This window comes from Trichechus manatus, unplaced genomic scaffold, assembly GCF_000243295.1.
Source record: "Trichechus manatus latirostris isolate Lorelei unplaced genomic scaffold, TriManLat1.0 scaffold00075, whole genome shotgun sequence".
NCBI classification, from domain to species: Eukaryota; Metazoa; Chordata; class Mammalia; order Sirenia; family Trichechidae; genus Trichechus; species Trichechus manatus.
In genome coordinates this window covers 2,210,943-2,234,366 of record NW_004444011.1, presented here as the reverse complement: position 1 = coordinate 2,234,366, position 23,424 = coordinate 2,210,943, and the positions used below count along the sequence as shown (strand labels likewise).

At 36.3% G+C, this 23,424-nt stretch overlaps 1 protein-coding gene across 1 annotated transcript in view; it reads left to right on the top strand.

Annotated features, from left to right (window-relative positions):
* GPR158 (G protein-coupled receptor 158) overlaps positions 1–23,424 on the top strand; it is a 734,231-nt gene that overhangs the window by 399,568 nt on the left and 311,239 nt on the right. Inside the window, exon 4 of the mRNA XM_004380527.2 lies at positions 5,574–5,797. Coding sequence (XP_004380584.2) covers positions 5,574–5,797 — 224 coding nt within the window. The remainder of the gene's footprint in view (positions 1–5,573; positions 5,798–23,424) is intronic.

The following is a 23,424-nucleotide window of genomic DNA, read 5'->3' as shown; positions in this document are numbered from 1 at the left end:
AGCAAGGGAGAATGAAGAGAACAAGATACAAGGAAAAGATTAGTCCAAAGGACTAATGGACCACAGCTACCAAGGCCTCCACCAGACTGAGTCCAGTATAGCTAGATGGTGCTCGGCTACCGCCATTGACTGCTCTGACTGGGAACACAATAGAGGATCCTGGACAGTGCTGGGAAAGGATGCAGAACAGAATTCTAACTCACAAAAAAAAGACCAGATTTACTGGCCTGACAGACTGCAGAAACCCTGAGAGTATGGAACCCTGACACCCTTTTAGCTCAGTGGTGAAGCCCCTCCCGAAGTTCACCATTCAGCCGGGGATTGGACAGCCTCATAAAACAAAACAGGACTAATGAGGCACAACAGTCCAGGGACAAGGACTAGAAGGCAGAAGGGGACAGGAAAGCTGGTGACAGGGAACCCAAGGTTGAGAAGGGACAGTGTTGACATGTCATGATGTTGTTAACCATTGTCATAGGGCAATGTACTTATCACAAGAATAAGCTATTGCCAGTCTTCATTCAGTCATACTGGCCATTTTATTTCTGATTCCATTCATTGTTTCCAGGTGTTACTGGTTCCCTGCTTTTCTAGCTTCTGAACAGTACATAATGCCTTTGCAATAAGGAATAGGGCGTTTCAATGGTGCTTTTCAAGACTCAAATGCCTATAAATTATTCTAACCCTGCGTTCGATCTTAGGGCCCAGTCATTGCTTTCATGTGTAGCAGGTGGAATGCACCGCTGTGAGCAGTTCGGCATTATTCCAGGGCTGCTGTTTCTGATTCTTAGCTGTTAGTACTGCTTTTGTTATAACAAATAATGTATGTTAGGTTGTTGGTAGGTGCCATCGTGTTGGTTCTGGTTCATATCAATGCTGTGCACAACAGAACGAAACACTGCCCGGTCCTGTGCCATCTTCACAATCATTGCTATGCTTGAGCCCATCCGTACAGTCACTGTATCAATCCATCTTGTTAAGGGTCTTCCTCTCTTTCACTACCCTCTACTTTACCAAGCATGATGTCCTTCTCCAGGGACTGGTCCCTCCTGATAACATGTCCAAAGTATCCTTGCTTCCAAGGAGCATTTTGGTTGTACTTCTTCCAAGACAGATTCATTCTTCTGGCAGTCCATCCATATTATATTCAATATTCTTTGCCAACACCATAATTCAAAGACATCAGTTCTTCAGCCCTCCTTATTCATTGTCCAGCTTTTGTATGCGTAAAAGGCGATTGAAAATACCATGGCTAGGGTCAGGTGCACTTTAGTTCTCAAACTGACATCATTGCTTTTAAAAATTAAAAGAGGTCTTTTGCATCAGATTTGCCCAGTGCAGTACATGTTTTGATTTCTTGACTGCTGCTTGTATGGGCATTGATTGTGGATCCACGTAAAATGAAATCTTTTACAACTTCAATCTTTTCTTCATTTATCACGAAGTTTTTCAGGAGGATTTCTGTTTTCTTTATGTTGAGGTGTAATACATACTGCAGGCTGTAGTCGTTGATCTTCATCACTAAGTGCTTCAAGTCCTCTTCACTTTCAGCAAGCAAGATTGTGTCATCTGCATAACACAGGTTGTTAATGAGTGGTCCTCCAATCCTGATGCCCCGTTCTTCTTCATATAGTCCAGTTTCTCAGATTATTTGCTTAGCATATAGATTGAATAAGTATGGCGAAAGGATACAACTCTGATGCATACCTTTTCTGATTTTAAAACATCCAGTGTCCTTGTTCTGTTCAAATGACTGCCTCTTGGTTTATGTACACGTTTCTCATGAGTACAATTAAGTGTTCTGGAATTCCATTTTTGCAATGTTAGCCATAATTTGTTATGATCCACACAGTCAGATGCCTCTGCACAGTCAGTAAAACACAGTTAAACACTTTCTGGTATTCTCTGCTTTCAGTCAAATCCATCTGACATAAGCAAAGATATCCCTTGTTTCATGTCCTCTTCTGAATCCAGCTTGAATTTCTGGAAGTTCCCTGTTGATGTACTGTTGCAACCACTTTTGAATGATCTTCAGCAAAATTTTACTTACGTGTAATATTAACGATATTGCTCAATAATTTCTGCATTCTGTTGGATCACCTTTCTTTGGAATGGGTACAAACATGAATTTCTTGCAGGTGGTTGGCCAGGTAGCTATCTTCCAAATTTCTTGGCATGGACAAATGAGCACCTCCAGCACCACAACCATTTGTTGAAACATTTTAATTGACATTCCATCAATTCCTGGAGCCTTGTTTTTCACCAGGGCCTTCAGTGCAGCTTGAATGTCTTCCTTTAATACCTTCAGTTCTTGATCATATGCTACCTCCTGAAATGGTTGAATGTTAACCAATTCATTTTGGTACAGTGACTTTTGTTTACCCCTTCCATCTTCTTTTGATGCTTCCTGTGTCATTTAATATTTTACTCATAGAATCCTTCAACATTGCATCTCAAGGCTTGAATTTTTTCTTCGTTTCTTTCAGCTTGATAAATGCCGAGCGTATTCTTCCTTTTTGGTTTTCTAACTCCAGGTCTTTGCACATATCACTATAATACTTTGCCTTCTTGAGCCACCCTTTGAAATCTTCTGTTCATCTCTTTTACTTCATCATTTCTTCCACTCACATTACCTACTCTACATTCAGGAATAAGTTTCACAGTCTTTTCTGACATCTATTCTGATATTTTCTTTCTTTCCTGTCTTTTTAATGACCTTTTGCTTTCTTCATATATGATGTCCTTGATATCATCCCACAACTCTTCTGGTCTTTGGTCTTTGCCAAATCTATTCTTGAGGTGGTCTCTAATTTCAGGTAGAATATACTCAAGGTCATATTTTGCTCATGGACTTGTTTTAATTTTCTTCAGCTTCAGCTTGAACTTGCATATGAGCAATTGATGGTCTATTCTGCAGTCAGCCCCTGGCCTTGTTCTGACTGATAATATTGAACTCTTCCCTTGTCTCCTTCCACAGATGTAGTCGATTTGATTCCTGTGTAGTCCATCTGGCAAGGTCCTTGTGTATAGTCACTGTTTATGTTGTTAAAAAATGGTATTTGCAATGAAAAAGTCGTTAATCTTGCAAAATTCTATCATGTGACCTCTGGCATAATTTCGGTCACCAAGGCCATATTTTCCAACTACCAATCCTTCTTATTTTTTCCAAATTTCACATTCCAATCACCAATAATTATCAATGCATGTTTGATCAATTTCATACTGCAGAAGTACGTAAAAATCTTCAATTTTCTTATCTTTGACATTAGTGGTTGGTGAGTAAATTTGAGTAATAGTTGTATTAACTGGTCTTCCTTGTAGGCATATGGATATTATCCTATTATTAGCAGCATTGTACTTCAGGATAGATCTTGAAATGTTCTTATTGACGATGAATGTGACACCATTCCTCTTCAATTTGTCACTCCCAGTATACTAGACTATATGATTGTGCAATTCAAAATGGCCAATACCAGTCCATTTCAGCTCACTAATGCCTATGGTATTGATCTTTATGTGTTCCATTTCAGTTTTGATGACTTCCAATTTTCCTAGATTTATACATTGTACATTCCACTTTCCAGTTATTAATGGATGTTCACAGCTGTTTCTTCTTATTTTGAGTTATGCCACATCAGCAAATGAAGATCCTGGAAGCTTTACTCTATCCACCATTCAGGTTGACTCTACTTAGAGGAGAAAGTTCTTGCCCAGTCATATTTTGAATACCTTTAAACCTGAGGGCACTATATCAGTGAACGTTCTGCTGCTATTCATAAGATTTTCACTGGCCAGTTTTTTCAAAGGTAGACTACTTCTTCCTTGTCTGTCTTAATCTGGAAGCTCTGCTGAAACCTGTCCACCATGGTGAACCTGCTGGTATTTGAAATGCCAGTGGCATAGCCTCGAGCATCACAGCAACATGCAAGCCACTACAGTATGACAAACTGACAGATGAGTGGTGGGAAGAATACATAGTTGTGGTAATTTTCCTGAGATTCCTATTTCTTTAGTTTTATTTATCTGGCCTGTCAGTACTGCTTTTATAGTAGTGAAGAATGCATTGTAGTGGTAATTTTCTTCAGATAAAGAAAATCCCTTGGCTTTATTTATTTGGGCTGTAAGTGTTGCTTTTTCAGTAAGGAAGAATGCATTTTAGCATGTTTTGAAAAGTTCCATGAAAAATAATAAAAAGGCTAAGAAGAAGGAGACTAGAATGAAATGTATGTACAGTCATTGCCAGGTGTCTTCATGTTTTACGGCATGTTCTGCAAATTTTCCAGAAATTAAAAAAAAAAAAAAGAATTTGTCATTGACTCATATCAGCAGGAATTATATGTCCAGGGTCCGCTGGGACAAATTTGATCCCAGATAATGGATATCAAAATCTATAAATCATAAAAACAATTCTGAACTGGCCCTTTAATCGGCATGCCTTTCATTAGTGAAAACACATGGTATCAACAAAAAATTCAAAGGAAAAAATAATTGAGTCTTGAAAGGTTTAATCAAGAATGAGTTATATCCTTCAACCCACTGATGGCAATTTGATTCCGACTCATAACGACCCTATAAGACAGAGTAGAACTGCCCCATGGGGCTTCCAAGGCTGTAAATCTTTATAGATCTCGTTCAGAGTGACTGGTGAGTTTGAACCACCAACATTTTGGTTAACAGCTAGTCACTTTAACCACTACATAACCAGGGTTCCTTGATATATATTTAACTGGGTACCTATTCACTAATGCCTGTCATGTTTAGTTCAGAGTTGGAAATAATTGTTTTTTAGTATATGTTATTAACTGGATATTTGTCAACGTTAAACTCAAGAATTAAAGTGAATCTTTACCTACTGGGCTTCAGAGCTAAGTAAATTTTGATAACTGAGACATAAGAATCTAAAAGAAAGAGTGGATCAATAGCAGCAGTTAGTTAATATTGTGGAAATGTCCTATGGGGAGGAAAAGTGTGGGAAATTACATGATAGCCTGTAAGTATGGATTGTACTCTGGGCAAAGAGTTCACCATCATCATGCAATTGCAAACCGAACAACTTTTGATTATGTATGGTTTTATCCAATTTAGACCTACTGAATTTGGTAGATGAGATTTCTGATGAATTAAGAAGCAATCAAAGCCTTATTTTGGATTCTGTGCCATCTAGGTCAAAAAGTTCCAGAAGTACTGGGCATATTTACTTGGTATGGAAAAGACATAGATTTTCTTATCACTCTTCCTGGTTAATTCTTTAACAAGTATTTATGGAATATGGTTTGTTCCATAGGGAGTATCACTTGGTGAATGGTAGATAATGATATGAAAGCCTCAGAAAACTGTTTTCTGCCCTTGAGGAGTTTTATTTCACTTTTTGTTAATTTTCTTCAATTACTCTGAATGATAATTTTCAAAAATCAAAGGATTAAAACAAATTTTGTTTGGGTCCAAGAGGGCTGACAAAATGTTTTTAATCAATGGGGAAAGGAATGGTGAGGCGAAGATGTGTTTGACTTTGCACTCAGTTATCACCTATCTCAGAGGTACAATGACACTGTGGTTTTATTTGGAACTTTCAGGAAGGGATCCAGATCAACTTTTTGCAGGAAATGCAAAGGACTTGTCAGAAGAAGCCCATGTCTGCCTACCCTGCAGAGAGGGCTGCCCCTACTGTGCTGATGACAGCCCGTGCTTTGTCCAGGAGGATAAGTATTTGCGACTTGCTATCATCTCCTTCCAAGCCCTGTGTATGCTGCTGGACTTCTTTAGCATGCTAGTGGTCTACCACTTTCGCAAAGCAAAGGTAAACCCAGGTACCCTGTTATGATCTACTTTTTTATTATAGAGTAACCTCTTTTTTTCTTTCTTTCTTTTTAACAACTAGAGTTTTTCCAAATCTCAGTTGCTTCTCCACTAAGCAAAAATCTTTCTATAATGTTTGCACTAGATAATTAACCGGTTGATCACCCAATTAATATAAGCTGAAGTTATATTCTTTAGCTTCCCAGGATAAATAGGGATTAATAATAAGAAAACTATTATACCATTTTCTTCTACAGAATGTTTCCCCCTATTTAGCCTGAATTTGAGTGCCTCATTGCCTTAAAGGACTCTCCTTTACATCATCTCTTTGGTCTCTAGAGGAACTTATTCTGCCATCATCCAATATGTTGTTAATTTTTTAATATCTGGAAAGCTTTGTGATGTCATTATATTTCATTTTTATTTCTCTTAGCCATATTTGATTATGGTATTGACTGGTTTTGAGTAAATTATACTTTAAGAATGAATTTATTCTGACCTTGTATTTGGTCTTGCATTAATACCCCAGAATAATGATGATCCTGAGAAGGGTTTATATGGCTCTTGAAAAAGCCTATCCTTTAGTTGTGTTCTGAGAAATCAAAGAGTATTATTAGGATTTGTGGCTTTTTAGTCAAGGCTGGACAAAATGCTAAAATGTTCAGGGCAAAGATTTCTGGGGAGCTTTCTCTAATTGTGAGCCGTGGTGGTGCAGTGGTTAAGAGCTCAGCTGCTAACCAAAAGGTCAGCAGTTTGAATCCACCAGCCTCTCCTTGGAAATCCTGTGGGGCAGTTCTACTCTGTCCTATAGGGTCACTATGAGTTGGAATTGACCAACAGCAACAAGTTTGGTTTGTTTTTTTTCTTGATTCTCTAGTTGATCACCTGATTAATTATCTTTAGTAGAATTTGTGCTTCTGCTGCCTTTAGAAACTTATTTGTGCCATATGAAAGAAAAACAAAACATACATTTTTCTACCTTTTCTGATTTCAAATGACCCCTTCCTGTTGGTAAAGTGGTACAGAGTGGTTCAGACTACAAAACTCATTGAAAGCATGAAGTGTTCCCGTTAAAAATTAAAAAAAAGAAAACAACTCTTTGTGAATGGCATATATTACAAAGTTTCAAGTTAACATAAGATAACTCAGTTGAGATTCTATGAGAATGTATCCATTATGTTAATGTTATGGATTTTAGTAGTTATCTTAGACAGTTTAATTAACAGAAGCATACAACACAAATCAAAATTTAGCTATAAATCAGCAAGACAGCGCAAATAGGCAAATTGCTTTTCATTTAACCAATATTTGTCTTTCTTTTGCAACAAAATATGTGTTAAACTGTGTATAGAATAAAGTAATAGGCAAGTAAAGTTGGGAAATATTTAACCACTGTTACTTAAATGAATTTTTTTTTTAAAGCCTGTTAACTGACAGAGCAAGTAGAATTGAAGTCTATTTAATAAACTGCTTTAAAGTCTCTTTGATATAATATGTTTCCACAGTGAATAACACATAGTTCTTTATGAATTTTAATTGATTTTAATCATTTATGATTTGCTGTGCCAAATGGAGTCAGTGGTGTATGGTGGGTAGAATATTACATCGAATATTAAGAAACCTGAGACAGTTCCGACTAGACCAATGTCTTAATCTGTTAATGTTACTTAACATTGCTGGAGTTTTTAACCTTTTTATTTTCCTAGACCTTCATGTGAAATGATGGGTTAATTTCTGCCTGAATCCTACTTTATAGGGCTATCGTGAGAATAGATATCCTTACATGTAATTTTGATGAAATTTCCTTAGATACAAACTAGTTGGAATAAATAAGCCACTATCTTGTTTTAAAATGATCATCTTTTGAAGAATCAGTTAGTTTTCACTGAATGCGACAAAGTAATATAAGGAGGATACTTTTAGAAAAAAATGTACTAATAATGTCAGTGAACATAGATGCAGTATATTGAGGAAAAGAAACCTTTGGTGCAGTTTTCTCCTCTGATTTCAGTTATCAAAAGCAATGGATCAATTGTAAAGCAACAAAAAGTTTTCAGTACAGGTATTGCAGATTTATAGCATGTGGAATTTGACTTTGCCGTTTACAGTTTTCATGTGTCTTTGTAACGTTTCTTTAGATGAAGCAGAAACTTGATGATCCCTTTTGGAGATCATTTTCCTTAGGAATTTCCCATTACATTTTATACACGCTGATAATTAAAAGAACACAAACCACATAATCTATGAATTCACATCTATTTTGACAAAAGACAAAAAATTCCAGTAGCAGTATGGAGGTAGTATAACATTGTGGGTGAGTTGTGCGTATTCTGGAGCTAGCTGGCCTAGGTTTGAATCCTGTCTTGGCCCCTTGTGTACTGGGACACTTTGTGAAAATTGTTTAGCCTCTCTTTGTCTATTTTTCTCTTCTATAAAATGGGGTTAACACACCATATACAAAAAAGTAACTCAGACTGGATCATAGACCTAAGAGCTAAAACTATAAAAACTTTTAGAACAAAACATAAATCTTCATGACTTTGGACTAGGCAGTGGTTTCTTAGATATGACATGAAAAGCATAAATAACAAAAGAAAAAATACGTAATTTGGACTTCGTTAAAATTAAAAACTTTTTAGTGTACTTCAAAGGACACCTTCAAGGAGATAGTCCACCCACAGAATGGCAGAAAATACTTGCAAATTATATATCTGATTAGAGACTAGTATCTAGAATGTATAATGAACTCTTACAACTCAACAATAAAGAGAAAACCTAATTAGAAAATGGGCAAAGGATCTGAATAGACATTTCTCCAAAAAAGATATACAATTTGCCAATAAGCACATGTAAAGATTCTCCATATCATTAGTCATTAAGAAATGCAGATAAAGCCCATGATCAGATACCACTTCACACACATTAGCATGGCTAAAATAAAAAAGACAGACAATAGCAAGTGTTGGTGAAGATGTGGAGAAATTGAAACTGTCATTCACTGCTGTTGGTAATATAAAATGGTATAGCCACTTTGGGAAACAGTTTGGCAGTTCCTCAAAAAGTTAAACGTAGAGTTACCATATTACACAGCAATTCCAATCCTTGGGTATACACCCAAGAGAATTGAAAATATATATCCAAAGAAAAATATACACATGTATGTTTATAGCATCATTATGCATAATAGCCAAAAAGTGAAAACAGAACAAAAAAAAAAAACACCCAAATGTCTATCATCTAATGAATGGATAAATAAAATGTGGTATGTTGACACAATGGAATATTATTCATTAATGAAAAAGAATGAAATACTGATACATGCTACAACATGGATAAACCTTGAAGACATGGTAAGTGAAAGAAGCCAATCACAAAAGACCAAATATTGTATGATTCCATTTATATGGAAGGTACAGAATGGGCAAATTCATAGAGACAAAAAGTAGATTCATGGTTTTCAGGGGCTAGAGAGGAGGTAGGGATGGAGAGTGATTGCTAATGGGTATGGGGTTTCTTTTTGGGGTGATGAAAATGTTCTAAATTAAATGATGGTGATGGTTATGCAATGCTGTGAATATACTAAAAACCACTGATTTGTACACTTCAAAGGGAATATTAAGGTCTGTGAACTATCTCTCAATAAAGCTCTTATAAATTTTTTTGATGTGGGTTAAATATTAGCTGGGAGTTCCTGGGTGTTGCAAATGGTTAAGCACTCGACTGCTAACTGAAAGGTTGGTGGCTTAAATCCAACCAAAAGAGCCTCATAAGAAACACCTGGCAATCTGTTTTTGAAAAAGTCACAACTTTGAAAACCCTGTGGAACGCAGTTCTACTCTACAATACATGGGGCTGTTTTGAAAAGAAAATGATGTAACTCATGTAAAGTACCTGGTACATAGTCTTCACTAATTTACATTAATTTTTTGTTATTTTATTTTGGACTTATTTGTAAAATTAATAATCTATGTATACTACCTACGTTAGGGACCAAGCATGACATTTAAAACAGTTCAGAAGAATAAGGGCTCGGAAACTATAGCTGTACCTGTTTGAAGCAGATGATAGTTGTTTTTGTTAGGTGCCGTCAAGTCGAATGCAACTTATACAGCAGAACAAAACACTGCCCTGTCCTGTGCCATCCTCACAATCGTTGTTATGCATGAACCTATTATTGAAGCCACTGTGTCAATCCATCTCGTTGAGGGTCTTCCTCTTTTCCGCTGACCCTCTACTTGGACATCATACCAAGCATGATGCCCTTCTCTAGGAAACTGACCCCTCCTGAAAACATGTCCAAAGTAGGTTAGGTGTAGTTTCATCATCCTTGCTTCTAAGCATTCTGGCTATACTCCTTCCAAGACAGATTTGTTTTTTCTTCTGGCAGTCCATGGTATATTCAGTATTCTTCACCCATACTATAATTCAAAGGCGTCAATTCTTCTTTGTTCTTCCTTATTCGTTGTCCAGCTTTCACATGCGTATGAGGCAATTGAAAACACCATGGCTTGGGTCAGGCTCAACTTAAACAATTGGATTCTAGCAATAAATTCATTTAAATTGTCTTTACAATTGGGAACAATAATCCTGTGCTAATCCTAACAGGTTGTTCAGATGCCTGAAATGAACAAAATGCCTATGATACAGATTTTTATTTTGGCCATACATTCATTATAGAAGGAACGGTAGGAAAGTTATATCAGAGGCAGAACAGCTTCACTTAATTGGTCTCACTTTTTTTTCTTTTAAATCTTTTAAACACACAAGCTCCAAACGTGTTCATTCACGTATATACATACAGTCACACAAAGATTTCTATTCAGATAATCATCTTCAAAATACATTTACAATGCATTTATTTATATGTGACCTTTTGTCTTTTTCAAAAGTGATTAAATATGCAATTGAACATCAGTTTATTTACATATTTATTTATATAATTGGGGTTTTTAGGAAGGTTTAGGTCTCCTCCCCTCCAAAAATGAGAGAGTTTATGAAAATGTCTACTGGCTATCAATAATTAAGCTGTCAGGACACATCTAGTCCAGGTGTTCCACTTTAAAAGTTGGCGACATATAAATAAATTTGTTACTAATTTCCTGGTTTTTATTTAGAGAGATGATAAATTTTCAGAACTAGAATGGAGCAATCCCTTACTTTTCATTCAAAAATACCCAACCACAGAGAGATTTTGAGTTGCCTTAAGTAGCAGAGCTAGGTAAATAAATTCATGTTTTTATATTTTGTCTTGTTCTAGTACACAAAATATACACTCTTATAAAATTAAAAATATAAGTGAATAAATGGAGGCTATGTGAAAATAAAGATAGGAAAAACTAGTGAAATCAAGGATTCCATGAGGGCAGGTGCACTGTTCTAGCCCCATGTGAGAAAGAAGAGCTGTCTTGGAGTTTTCTAGCAGCAGTGTAAAAAGGAGGGAAAAAAAAAAGTCAGTTTACACAGGTTACAGTGTCTCTAAAATAAAAACAAGTCAATCACACAGGTGAACTGGAATATTCCTAGCACTAAGTCTTGAAAGAAATTTCTGCTGTGGATCCTTGTATGGAGAATATTGTAAAATGATTAATATCCTTAGAGAGATTAGAATATTAGAATATTAGAATATTAGAATATTCCTAGCACTAAGTCTTGAAAGAAATTTCTGCTGTGGATCCTTGTATGGAGAATATTGTAAAATGATTAATATCCTTAGAGAGATTAGAATAACAATTTCATACCTTTGTTTCTGTGAATTTCCTCAATGTGTGCTAAAGTTTAATGCTTCAGTACAGCTCATGCGAAGCAGTTCTGTAGAGGTATCACAAATGTGGTCCCAATGCACTGTCCTTTGTTGGTTGATGTTAATACAAGGATACTTTTAGAGTATCTAGATTAGGGTTGGCCAGCGTGAAGCACATATTCCACCACTACCTTCTATGCCCATGACAGACACTCATGATCCTCTTTCCCATTGCATCTAGAATTAGCCTCAGAATCCTTCTTATCAGGCAAGACTCTACGCAGGTCTATACATAAAATGTTTGCCATCCTAATCTAGAAAAATGGGAGGACTGCAAAACTTTCATGTAAACTTTCATAAGTATTGTTGCTCTTCACTGAGTTATTAATAGGTATTGACTGAGTGACCTTGAATTTGACGTTTACAATTCCTTCAAGAACCGGATAGCACCTTTTCCATATTTCTATCAAGTGTGAAGCAGTGTGCTAAAATAGTGGGCCAAGCTGGGGATAGACCAGAGGTATAAGCAAGGGGCTGGGGAGCAGAGATGGGCAGTTGCCCCTGGCAGAAGTCCAAGGAGGCGCCAGGCAAGGCATGGAATGACATTCTGAGGCACCAGTGGCATCACTAGGGAGGTGAAGGGTGTGCAGACTATGCTGAGTGACGCTGTCAGAGGGATGATGCCACACAGCCCAGAGACACATCCAAGACCAAACTATGCAAGGCTTGAGCTGCTTCAGAAAGCCTGTGCCCACTTCAGCTATGTTTCTGTGTTGCTCTCTGCTGCCATGGCTCTCAGTGCCTACGAGGATGATTCACCAGCACCAGAGGCACCACTAGTACTGCTGTGGCTGCTGCCAGAGTCCAGGCGTCACGGGAGCTTCCCCTTGAGGCTGGCACTGTGGGAAATCGCACATGGACAGCGGACATGCTCACCTTCTCCCCCAACCCCCACCCGCCCCACTATCAACGTCTGTTCATCTTGAAATTGGGGAGGGAGGGCGCAATTTAGAGATTGCCCCTGGGAGCTCATTACCTTGGCTAGCGCCTGGATAGACTTGGCATACAGTAATGAAGGCTAAGGTATCTACCGAGAACATACACCTGAAGAGAAGGCCCAGGAACACCTGGTTAGGGAAGAAGGAATTTGCAATTTATGTCCTTTTTTCTTTTTCTCCAGAATATGAAACAATTCTTTAATCCAGTCTCACCAGAACTCATAGTATGTAACACCTTAATTCCTTTCAGGATCATATTTCACTTAGAGCCTGGATCACTTTGGACAGGCTCCTTTTATTTATATTAAACTATTTGTGCGAATTGACAGAAATAAATACATTGACAAATAAAAAATAGGAGAAGTGGCGGCAATGTAAGTCTTTCTATACCTAGCAGCTGAAACAGTACTTCTAGGCAGCGTGAAAATATGCTAAAATGGTAATAGAAAATATTCTAAAATGAAATGATTGGGTAATCAGATCAAGAGACATATGATTATAGAAATTTTTGTCTTTCAGATGCACCATTCTTCCAGGGAAGTCTAATTATAAGTACCTTCAGTTGAAGGAGGTTTAATCATTGCCCAAAACATCAATTGTGTAGTAGTGAAATACTAGCAATCATTGATGGAAGGTTGATTTAACATTGTATCATTTTAAAGGACACAAACTGGGTTCTGTTACATTTTGGGGTGAGGTCTGTGGGATGACACCTCAAAGAGTAAATACTATTTCACTCTGCACAAACATATAGGAAACTAATTACATGTATATACTTTTGCCCCTGTGCCCTCGGTTAAAGATTAAGTCTGTCAGTAAACTGTGAATGATTTTGAAGCCAGTGTGTTCTTAAACAACACAATTTTACAACAGTATTCTTTAGAACCTGGATATTAAATATTTTGGAATTTCTACATTTTTTACCAAATATTATGAAAAAGTAACATATTTTTATATTAGCTATTCAGAAGAGAAAATATAGTTTATTGCAGCTTAATAATATCAAGTGTCAGTACAATTTATTTTTGAATGAAACTTTCAAAGCAAAAGATACATTGAAAGGAACAATAGCTTATTCCATTTCTGAAAATAATCTTTTGCTTGATAAATTCCGAGTAAATTTTAGTATGTCTTGTTTGACTTTAGTAGTTGGGAAAAAACTCGTAGTGCTTTTTTAAAAGTGAATATACACTGTCATTTGAGTTTTCCCTTCCTTCCCTTTAATAGCTTTGCTTTTCTTTTCCTTAAGTTAGAAATTAATTGACAAGGGATTTTATAACAATGCTAATTTTTGGAGTGGAAAATGAAATGTTTTAACAGTTTGTGAACTTATTTTATTATGAAATTCTACCAAGCTAATTATGATGCTCTAATGATTATTATGGTATAGTAAAGGGGGCATGTATCACTTTTTACTAATAGGTTTGTGATCTGCATTGTCCTTGAATCAAGTGAATTATCTCACATGTTATCTTTCAAGTCCCAATTAATAACAAGCTATATTTTTCCTTTTGTATTTAGAAATTGATATTATTCTTTCACATGTTTCAATTTCTCTGCCATTTATGGAAGGTTGCATCAGTAATACAAAGAGCCCTGGTTGTGCAGTGGTTAAGACCTCAACTGCTAACTGAAAGGTTGGCAGTTCGAACTCACCAGCTACTCTGTGGGAGAAAGATGTGGCAGTCTGCTGCCATAAAGATGTACAGCCTTGGAAACTCTATAGGGCAGTTCTACTCTGTCCTGTAGGGTCGCTATGGGTCAGAATCTACTTGATGACAATGGGTTTGATTTTGGTTTTGACATCATGATACATGAAGAGCAGTAGAATGGTTATGAGCCAAGACTTGTAGCATTTCTGGTACCTTCAGTGCAGCTATAGGGATATTCTGGAAGTTCCAGACTAATTTACAGAATTTTTTTTCAAAACGTCATTCTACTACCAGCCAGCTAACCGAAAGGTCAGCAGTTAGAATCCACCAGCTGCTCCTTGGGAGAAAGATGTGGCATTCTGCTTCCGTAAAGATTACAACCTTGGAAACCTTATGGGGCAGTCCTACTTTGTCCTGTAGGGTCCCTATGAGTCAGAATGGACTCGATGGCAACGGGTACAACAACCAACTGCTTATTCCAATGTAATGTTATTTAGTTCTGTAGGTTATTATAGATGCTATTTCCTTTAATTTCTATTTTTCTAAAAGGTATTTTAAAATAAGGACTTGATTTTGAATGTTACCAGATGTTGTAATTCTACTGAACTAATACAATTAATACCAGAATAGTAATATCTTTACTCCCTTTTATGGAATATGAATGAGAAATTTGACATTTTTATTTTTTTATCTCCCCCTTCCCCATTTTATTAAAATTTAATTTATGGTTAGTTCCCATTAATTTTTGACAAAAGCAATAATTGATTTCAAAGAGAGAACAATTCTCTAATATATTTTGGTTCTCACCACATTTAAATTATTTAGACTTTTTCCTATATGTTCACTGAATGTAATTGTTCACTATGAGACCTTTTCAACTGTCATTTCCTCACTTTTGAATCCTGACTTTTGACTAATCTTTTCTCATTATGAAATATTTATGTCTTTCAGTAGTTTGTTCAGAAGAGTGTAGTTTTTTCCCGTGTAATGTCTGAGTTTTCCCTCACTGAACTCCCCCTCCCCACATACATACACTGTGGCTTTCACAATGACACCTTGGCTAGCGCCAGAATTTTCAAGTTACTGACTTTGTCTTTTAAAGCTCGTTTTTGCTGCTTTATTTGTCTTCTAGAATTGAACATTGTGGAAAATTTCCAGGATGGCCCACATTTTTTTGTTATAGAACAAGATTTTCCATCTGAAGGCTCATAGACTTATATTTTTACTTTTACCACCATGGTATGATTCTCTTTTCATTGAGACTGCAAAAAAAAAAAAAAAAAAAATGATCCATACTCTCAAATTTCAGACTGAGCTTTTTTTTCCTGAGATTGGGAAATCACTTGTGTGTTACTTTTTATACTATCTCTTCTGCACTTATCTTTCAGGAGCTCCCATTAAGTATGAGATGAGTGTCCAGACTTTCTTATTTACTCTCTCCTTGTATTATGTTTGAATGGTTTCCTTGAATGGAGCTAAGAGACTAGAATCCTGCCATTAATGATTTATCTTTTCTCTTTAAAACAGATGACTTCTAGAGTAATTTCAAGCACTAAGATTCCGTGATTCTTTGAATATGGGAAATTCAAACTCTTAATTTGTTGTGTTAACTGTTAGATTAGCTAGCACTGCTGAGACTGTCATTGCACTAGTTAATGGACTGTGGACATACATGTAATTGGATCCAGAGAACAATTTTAGGAGATCCAAGAGTTTTAAAAACAAACTCTGAAATCAAGTCTGATTAATGTATAAAGCAGTTTAGGGAGCAGGGAATCTACAAATAGTAATCATATGAAACCAGCCAATGTAAGATGGATTTTTTATGTAATTTGTGTAGGTAAGAACTCATTAAAGGAGTTTCTGGACTATTCCAAGAGTTACCAAGGAGAAAGTATCACTACTTTTAATTCTATACCTTGCCCTTATAAAGAGTAAAAACCCAAGAACTAAATAAAATTGATATTATTTGCCATGAAATGTTTGATTTGGTAAAATGATGCTTGGTATTATTTGTATAACCTTTTCTTTCCATTCAATAGATTTAAACTTAAAGGATAAAAAAGCCTGAAGTGCTAGGCTTGAAGGTTGCAGAAATGTAATCATACTTTTTGATTTCCAAATTATCTTCTTTAAGATGCACAAAGTCTGAACAGGGCCAATGCCAGCATTACAATTAAGTGCAGGGTTGAGTGTGATCAAGGATGTTTGTGCTAACCATACCTATTTCAACCTTCAATACCACTATCCCCAAACTGTTAATGTCTCACACCTTTTGTCTTGAAAGCTTTTCAGCCTTTAATGGCTCCCTATTTAAAACACAGAAAATGTTGAGGTAAGTTTCCCTTTTTAGTAGGGTTAGTTGTCATTCAACTCTATAGGGCAGTTCTACTCAGTCCCGTAAGGTCACTATGAGTCAGAATCTACTTGATGGCAATGAGTTTGGTTTTTGATTTTGGTTTAGTTGTCATTCTAATGATAAGTGGAACTTGATGTAACACATAATTTCCACCTCCAGTTAATTTATTGGAGAACTATGTTAAGAAAGATTCTGAAGCAGTGAATGAATTTATTCTGAAAGGTTATTGTTATTGGCTAACTTTATCAGCCATAGGTGTTAGCAGGGGAACTAATGACGTGTGCGTCACATATTTGCTACTCCTTCCATAGGAGTTTCAGGCACATCAGCTACCATATAGGATATTCATTGGGCCTCTGTGACAAGACAAATTTGTCTAAGGATAAGCCACTTCTTGAAGAATTATACCATAACTCAAGGTTTCTATAGATGATGAGGAGTCCTGGTGGTGCAGTGGTTAAAGCACTTGGTTACTAACTAAAAGATCAGTGGTTCCAACCCACCAGGACCCACCAGCTGATCCACAGGAGAAAGATGTGGCGGTCTCCTTCCTAGAGATTACAGCCTTAGAAACCATATGAGGCAGTTCTACTCTATCCTATACGGTTGCTATGAGTTGAAATCAACTTGACAGCAGTGGGTTTGGTTTTTGGTTTTATAAGATGATAACGTTCTATTTCCGTCCAAGATATAATGTATTTACTGGCAGTTATCATCCTATTCCATAATCTACTAACCAGTTCTCATGTATTTTGAACTTGACACAGCTTAAAATGTATTTTGAAAGGTGCTTTTTCCTAAATATTTAAAGATAAGTATATTTCAAATAAAATTTGAAATTTCAGTTCTTATTCTTTTTTACTCTTTTTTTCTGCCAAATATATGTGGTAAATATTAATAAAAGTGCCAGAAGAAATTTAATCTTAAAATATATGTCTTCCATCCCAGCACCTCTTGTGTATTTTGTCAATTAAAAAAAAAAAAAAAATCTTATGAGATCCAAGTGGAGCTTAGTCTCCTAGTTAAAATTCAGAGTTTTGAAAAATTGTTTTTTTTGTTATTGTGGAGATTATTCAGCTCATTCGAAGGTTTACATTTCCTTAAAGCTATTTTTATCAGAACTAGGAGTGTGTACTTTTTCTAGTCACTAGGCTTTCAAACTGTAAAGGGTGAGCTTTAGAACTAAGTCAAACATTTAAACAATTAAAAGGCAAATAGCAAATTGGAAAAAAATTTTAAACACGTGATAGTTAAGGGATTAACATCCTTAATCTAAAAACAAATGAACATACAAATCTCTTAGGAATCAATAAGAGAAACACTTTAATAGAAAAATGGGCAAAAAATATTGATAATAAATTTATAATCAATCAATAAGATATATTCTTTATATCCTGGAGTATTTACTGCAATACAAATTAAACAATGGCAAGTAAGCCCATTATAGCTCTTAACTACTGTGCTATACTATCTGCCATATGTTTGCAATGCAATTGTTCTTAATTTTTTAAAAAAATAGACTCTGCCTATCTAGGCTCCATTCTAGTAATCTAAGTTTTCTAGGCTTGAATTCTTCCTTTTTCCTCCTCTTTTCTGCCTCATTAAAACCTACATGTCCTATGCCTCATTCCTGCTAGGTGCCTACTAGTTAATGGAATAAAGTAAGTCCTGCCATGGAACCAGTTTAATGGCTTTATATGTTCCTTGGCTCTACTGATTGTGTTACTGTATATGTTTGCATTTTAATGACATGCTTTAATGGTTTAAACCAGAACTTGAGCAACTCATATGTAATGGTTTAGGAGTGAGTGTTTGTGTGTGTGTGTGTGAGAATGTATATGAATGTCAAGGTGGTGGTAATGATAAATATGGGTAGAGGCATGAGAGTAGAGAAAAATAGTTTTAGTTGAAGGAATCTCTATTTCTGTGCTTCTTAAGAAATATCATTTAAATAACCTCCTACTTCATCTGGTGGCAGTAATATTAATTATGAGTTATGAAGAACAAATAAAGTGCCTTAAGTGATATAAAATGCTGAATGACCACCAAAGCTCCATTCCCAGGTTCTTTTCAGGGATTTATATTTACTTATGCTTATTTGGGAAGAAAGGCCTGGCCATCTACTTCTGAAAATCAGCTAGTGTAAATCCTATGAATTACAATGGTCAGATCCCCAACTGATTATGGGGATGGTGCAAGTGCGCGTAGCATTTTGTTCCATTGTGCATGGGGTTGCCATGAGTTGGGGGCAAACTTAGGGGCAACTAAGAACAATAACATGCTTATTTGAAATGATAAAGCCATTAAGTTTACTATTAAATATGCTAAAATTAGCTTTTAAAAAAATTAATATACTAATATACTGAATTGCTTGTTATTTGAAAAATATTGTGAGAGACCAATCATTGATGTTTCTTCTAAAACTTAGAATCTACATTTTAAAAACTCATTCAAATAATAAGCAAAAGACTTTGTACAATTATAAATGAATGCCTTTATTAACCATTCATTCAAAATATTAATGTAGGTTTACAAAAATGATTTTGATTCTGCCCTATTCATGAGAAGCTCACAGTCTAATGGGGAAAGGAAATATATAGAGAGATACATAGTACAGTGTGTTAAGTACTTGATGAGGCAGTATGGAATAGTGATTAAGGTCACAAACTCTAAAGTCAGCCTGTCTAGTTACCTGTCTTGACCTCTCACTTAATAGCTCTTAAACCTTGTGTAAGTTACCCACCTATCTATCTCAGATTCCTCCCCTGTAAAAAGGGAATAATAATAATTCCAAGCTTATAGGGTTGTCGTGAAGATTAAAATGCATGGGATGCCTATAAACATTACAGTTAATGACATGTAGAAAGTACTCAATAAATGTTAGCTGTTAATAGGGTGTATGTACAGAATATAATGACAGCATAAAAATAAGAGTGAGGGCATTGGTGTTTCAGTGGTAGAATTCTTGCCTTCCATGCAGGAGATCTGAGTTGGATTCCCAGACAATGCACCTCATGCACAGCCACCGATCTTCTATCAGTGGAGGCTTGCTTGTTGCTACGATGCTGAGCAGGTTTCAGTGGCATTTCCAGACTAAGACAGAATAGGAAAAAGGCCTGGCAAGCTACTTCCAAAAAATTAGTCAGTGAAAACCCTTTGGTTCACGATGATCCAATCAGAAACCATGGGGATGGCCTGGGACTGGCAGTGTTTGGTTCTGTTGTGCATTGTGCTTTAGTCTGAAGCTGACTCGACAGCAGCTAGTAACAGGTCTACGTAGGGCAGTGTGAGAAGACTTCACAGAAGAAAGGACGCTTGGGAAGAATCTTGTAAAATGAATTTATTTGGTCAGACTGATAAGAGGCATGAGGACAGACTTGGTAAAGAGAACATACATGCAAAGATATTAGCACATGGCACATTCAGGAAATTTAAAATATTTTAATATGGATCCTGAAAACCCTAAGTGTTTTGAACTTTATCCTATGGGCAGTTGAGATAAATTGTTAAGCTAGCTAAATAGATATATGGGTCTGGCATTATAGAAATAGGTTCATAAGTCATTCATCCATTCATTGTTTTTTGTCTGAAAATGGCTTTACTTTACCTTAAATATTTTCTTTTTAGTTATGGTAAAACATATATAATAAAAATTTGCCATTTTAACCTTTCCTACATGTACAATTCAATGACATTAATTATATTCACCATGTTGTGCAGCCATCAGCACTCAATGTTTCCAAAACTTTTTCATCACCCCAAAGAGAAACTTAGTACCCCTTAAGCCATAAATTCCCACTTACCCTCTCCTCAGCCCCTGGAGTGTATTGTCTGGGTCATAGATAGCATCTAACAACAACAGCAACAACAACATGGTAATTCTGTGTTTAAATATTTGAGGAAGCGCTAAACTTATTTTTGACAGCAGCTGTACCATTTTACATTCCAGTGAGCAATGCACAGGATTCCACTTTCTCCGCATCCTCTCCAAAAAGAAAAAAAAGACAGAGTAGAACTGCCCCATTGGGTTTCCAAGGCTATAAATCTTGATGGAAGCAGACTGCCATATCTTTCTCCCGCAGAGCCGCTGGTGGGTTCTAACCGCCAACCTTTTGGTAGGAGCCCTGGTGGTTCAGTGGTTAAAGCGCTTGGCTGCTAACATCCTCTCTAACACTTGTTATTTTCCATTTTCCTGATAATAGTCATCCTAGTTGGTGTAAAGCGATATCTTCTGGCTTTGATTTGCATTTTCCTAATTACTAATGATGTTGAGCAACTTTTCATGTGCTAGTTCTTCATTTGTATATCTTCTTTGGAAAACTATCTATTCAAGTTCTCTGCCCATTTCTTGATTGTGTTGTATGTCTTTTTGGTTTTGAGTTGGAGTTCTTTATATATTCTGGATATTAAACCCTTTATAGACATATGGTTACCAGATACTTCTCCCATTCTGTATGTTGTTTCTTCACTTTGTTAATAAAGTCCTTTGAGCCACAAAAGTTTTTAATTTTAATGACATATAATTTACCTATTTTTTTCTTTTGTTGCTCATGTTTTTGGTGTCATATCTGAGAATCCATTGTCAAAAACAAGGTCCTGAAGTTTTACCCCTATGTTTGGTTCTAATAGTTTTATAGTTTTAGTCCTTATATTTACATCACGAATCCATTTTGAATTAATTTTTGTATATGATGTAAAATATGTGTCCAACTTCATTCTTTTGAGTGTGGAAATTCACTTGTATACGTATGTTCCAAATATTGCATGAAACAATGTAAACAATTATTCATTGTTTATCTGAAATTCAAATTTAACTAGGTGTCCTGTATTTTATCTGACAACTCTAACATTTCAGCTACCTCTGGGAAATAAAAATGGATGCGTCAAGTGCACCATTAGATATATGAACCTAAAGCTGAGTGGAGGAGTTTGGGCTAGAGGTGTAAATTAAGACTCTTGAGCATTAAAACATAGGAATTTAGAAGTGTCAGAATAAATAAGATCACTCAAACAGAAAATGTAGAAAGAGGAAAAAGAGGAGAATGCCCATGACTGGCTCTTCAACATTTAGAAAGAAGTAAAGTAGAATGTGAGAACCCTTTGAAGAATTGGAGAAGTCCCAAAGACAGTAGAGGGAGGCCAGATCAGTGTCATATTACAGGATCTAAGGGAGGACAGTATTTAAAGAAAAGGGAGAGTGGCCAGCTGTGGAAAATACTACTGATTATTGGAGTAAAATGAGGGCAGAAAAGTATGCAATGAGTTTGACAACACTGAAGTCACTGGCAATCTTAGCAGTGCACTTTTCTGTAGTGGTGGAGGAAATAGAGAAAGCATGTACTCCCCAAACTTCCAAGAATCTTGGTTGGGAAGGCAGCAGAGAAATGGAGAGGTGGCTAGATTGTGGTACTTAAAACTATGAACAATTCTGGGCTTTCCCAGGGGAATGTTAAGAAAAGAAGACATTTAAAACAATCTTTGGAATAGATAGAAGAAAAAAGCAAAGAGGACAGGAATAAGAGGTATGAGCAAACCACAATAGAGGAGTTTTACAGAAACAGAGTAGAATTCAAAACAAAGGGAATTGGTAGCAGTAGCAAATGTTACAGAGCAAACCAGAAAAAAAGAGGCCGAAAATAGCGTATTGTTGTACCCATGCCACACTTTTAAGTATTATAGCTTACTGGGATGTAAGTGTTTTGTAACTAGTAGTCTTAATCTTCAAAATCTCTTGGATAATTTTAGTCTTTACTCTTTCATACAAACTTTGGGGGAGGCTTATCAAATTCAATGCAAAATCCTGTTGGGATTTTGATTGGAATTGCATTTAATAGTACAAGAGTAATTGTCTATTACAATGGAAAAATATAAAATTAGATCACTCCCTAGTGCCACTTACAATAAATTTCAGATGGAAATGAATCTGTTGGATTTGGTCATTATGATGTTATTAAAAGCTTTTGACTGAGCATTTTCTGATTGTAGTGGACTAAGAGGAGGACTGAAGACGGAAAAGTAGAGAATGTAAATATGTAACATTATTTCGAGAAGCTGGGTTTTAAGGTAAGCAGAAGTCATAACCAAATGGCCAAAGAAGTGACTCAGGGTTGAGGGAGATATGTTTATTTATTTTTTATTGTACTTCAGGTGAAGGTTTACAGAACAAATAGCTTCTCATTAAACAGTAGTACACATATTGTTTTATTACACTGGTTAACAACCCCATGACATGTCGACCCTCTCCTTTCTCGACTTTTTTGTTTTTTATTTTGGTGAAAATATACATAGCCAAAGATACAACATTTCAAAAATTTCTACATGCACAGTTCAGAGACATCAACTACGCTCTTCGGATTGTGCTGCTGTTCTCACTTTAGATGAAGTTTTACAGAACAGAATAGTTTCTCCTTGAACAGTACATATGTTGCCCTATGACAATGGTTAACAACCCCACTACACGTCATCACTGTCCTTACTCAACCTGGGATTCCCTATCACCAGCTTTCCTGTCCCCTTCTGCCTTCTAGTCCTTGTCCCTGGACTGCTGTGCTGCATTAATTCTGTTTTGTTTTATGGGGCTGTCCAATCCCCTGCTGAACGGTGAACCTTGGAAGTGACTTCACCACTGAGCTAAAAGGGTGTCTGGAGGCCATACTCTTGGGGTTTCTCCAGTCTGCTTTAGGCCAGTAAATCTGGTCTTTTTTGTGTGTGTTAGAATTTTGTTCTACATCCTTCTCCAGCTCTGTCCGGAAACCTCTGTTGTGATCCCTGTCAGAGCAGTCAGTGGTGGTAGCCATGCACCATCTAGCTGTACTGGACTCAGTCTGGTGGAGGCCTTGGTAGCTGTGGTCTGTTAGTCCTTCAGACTAATATTTTCCT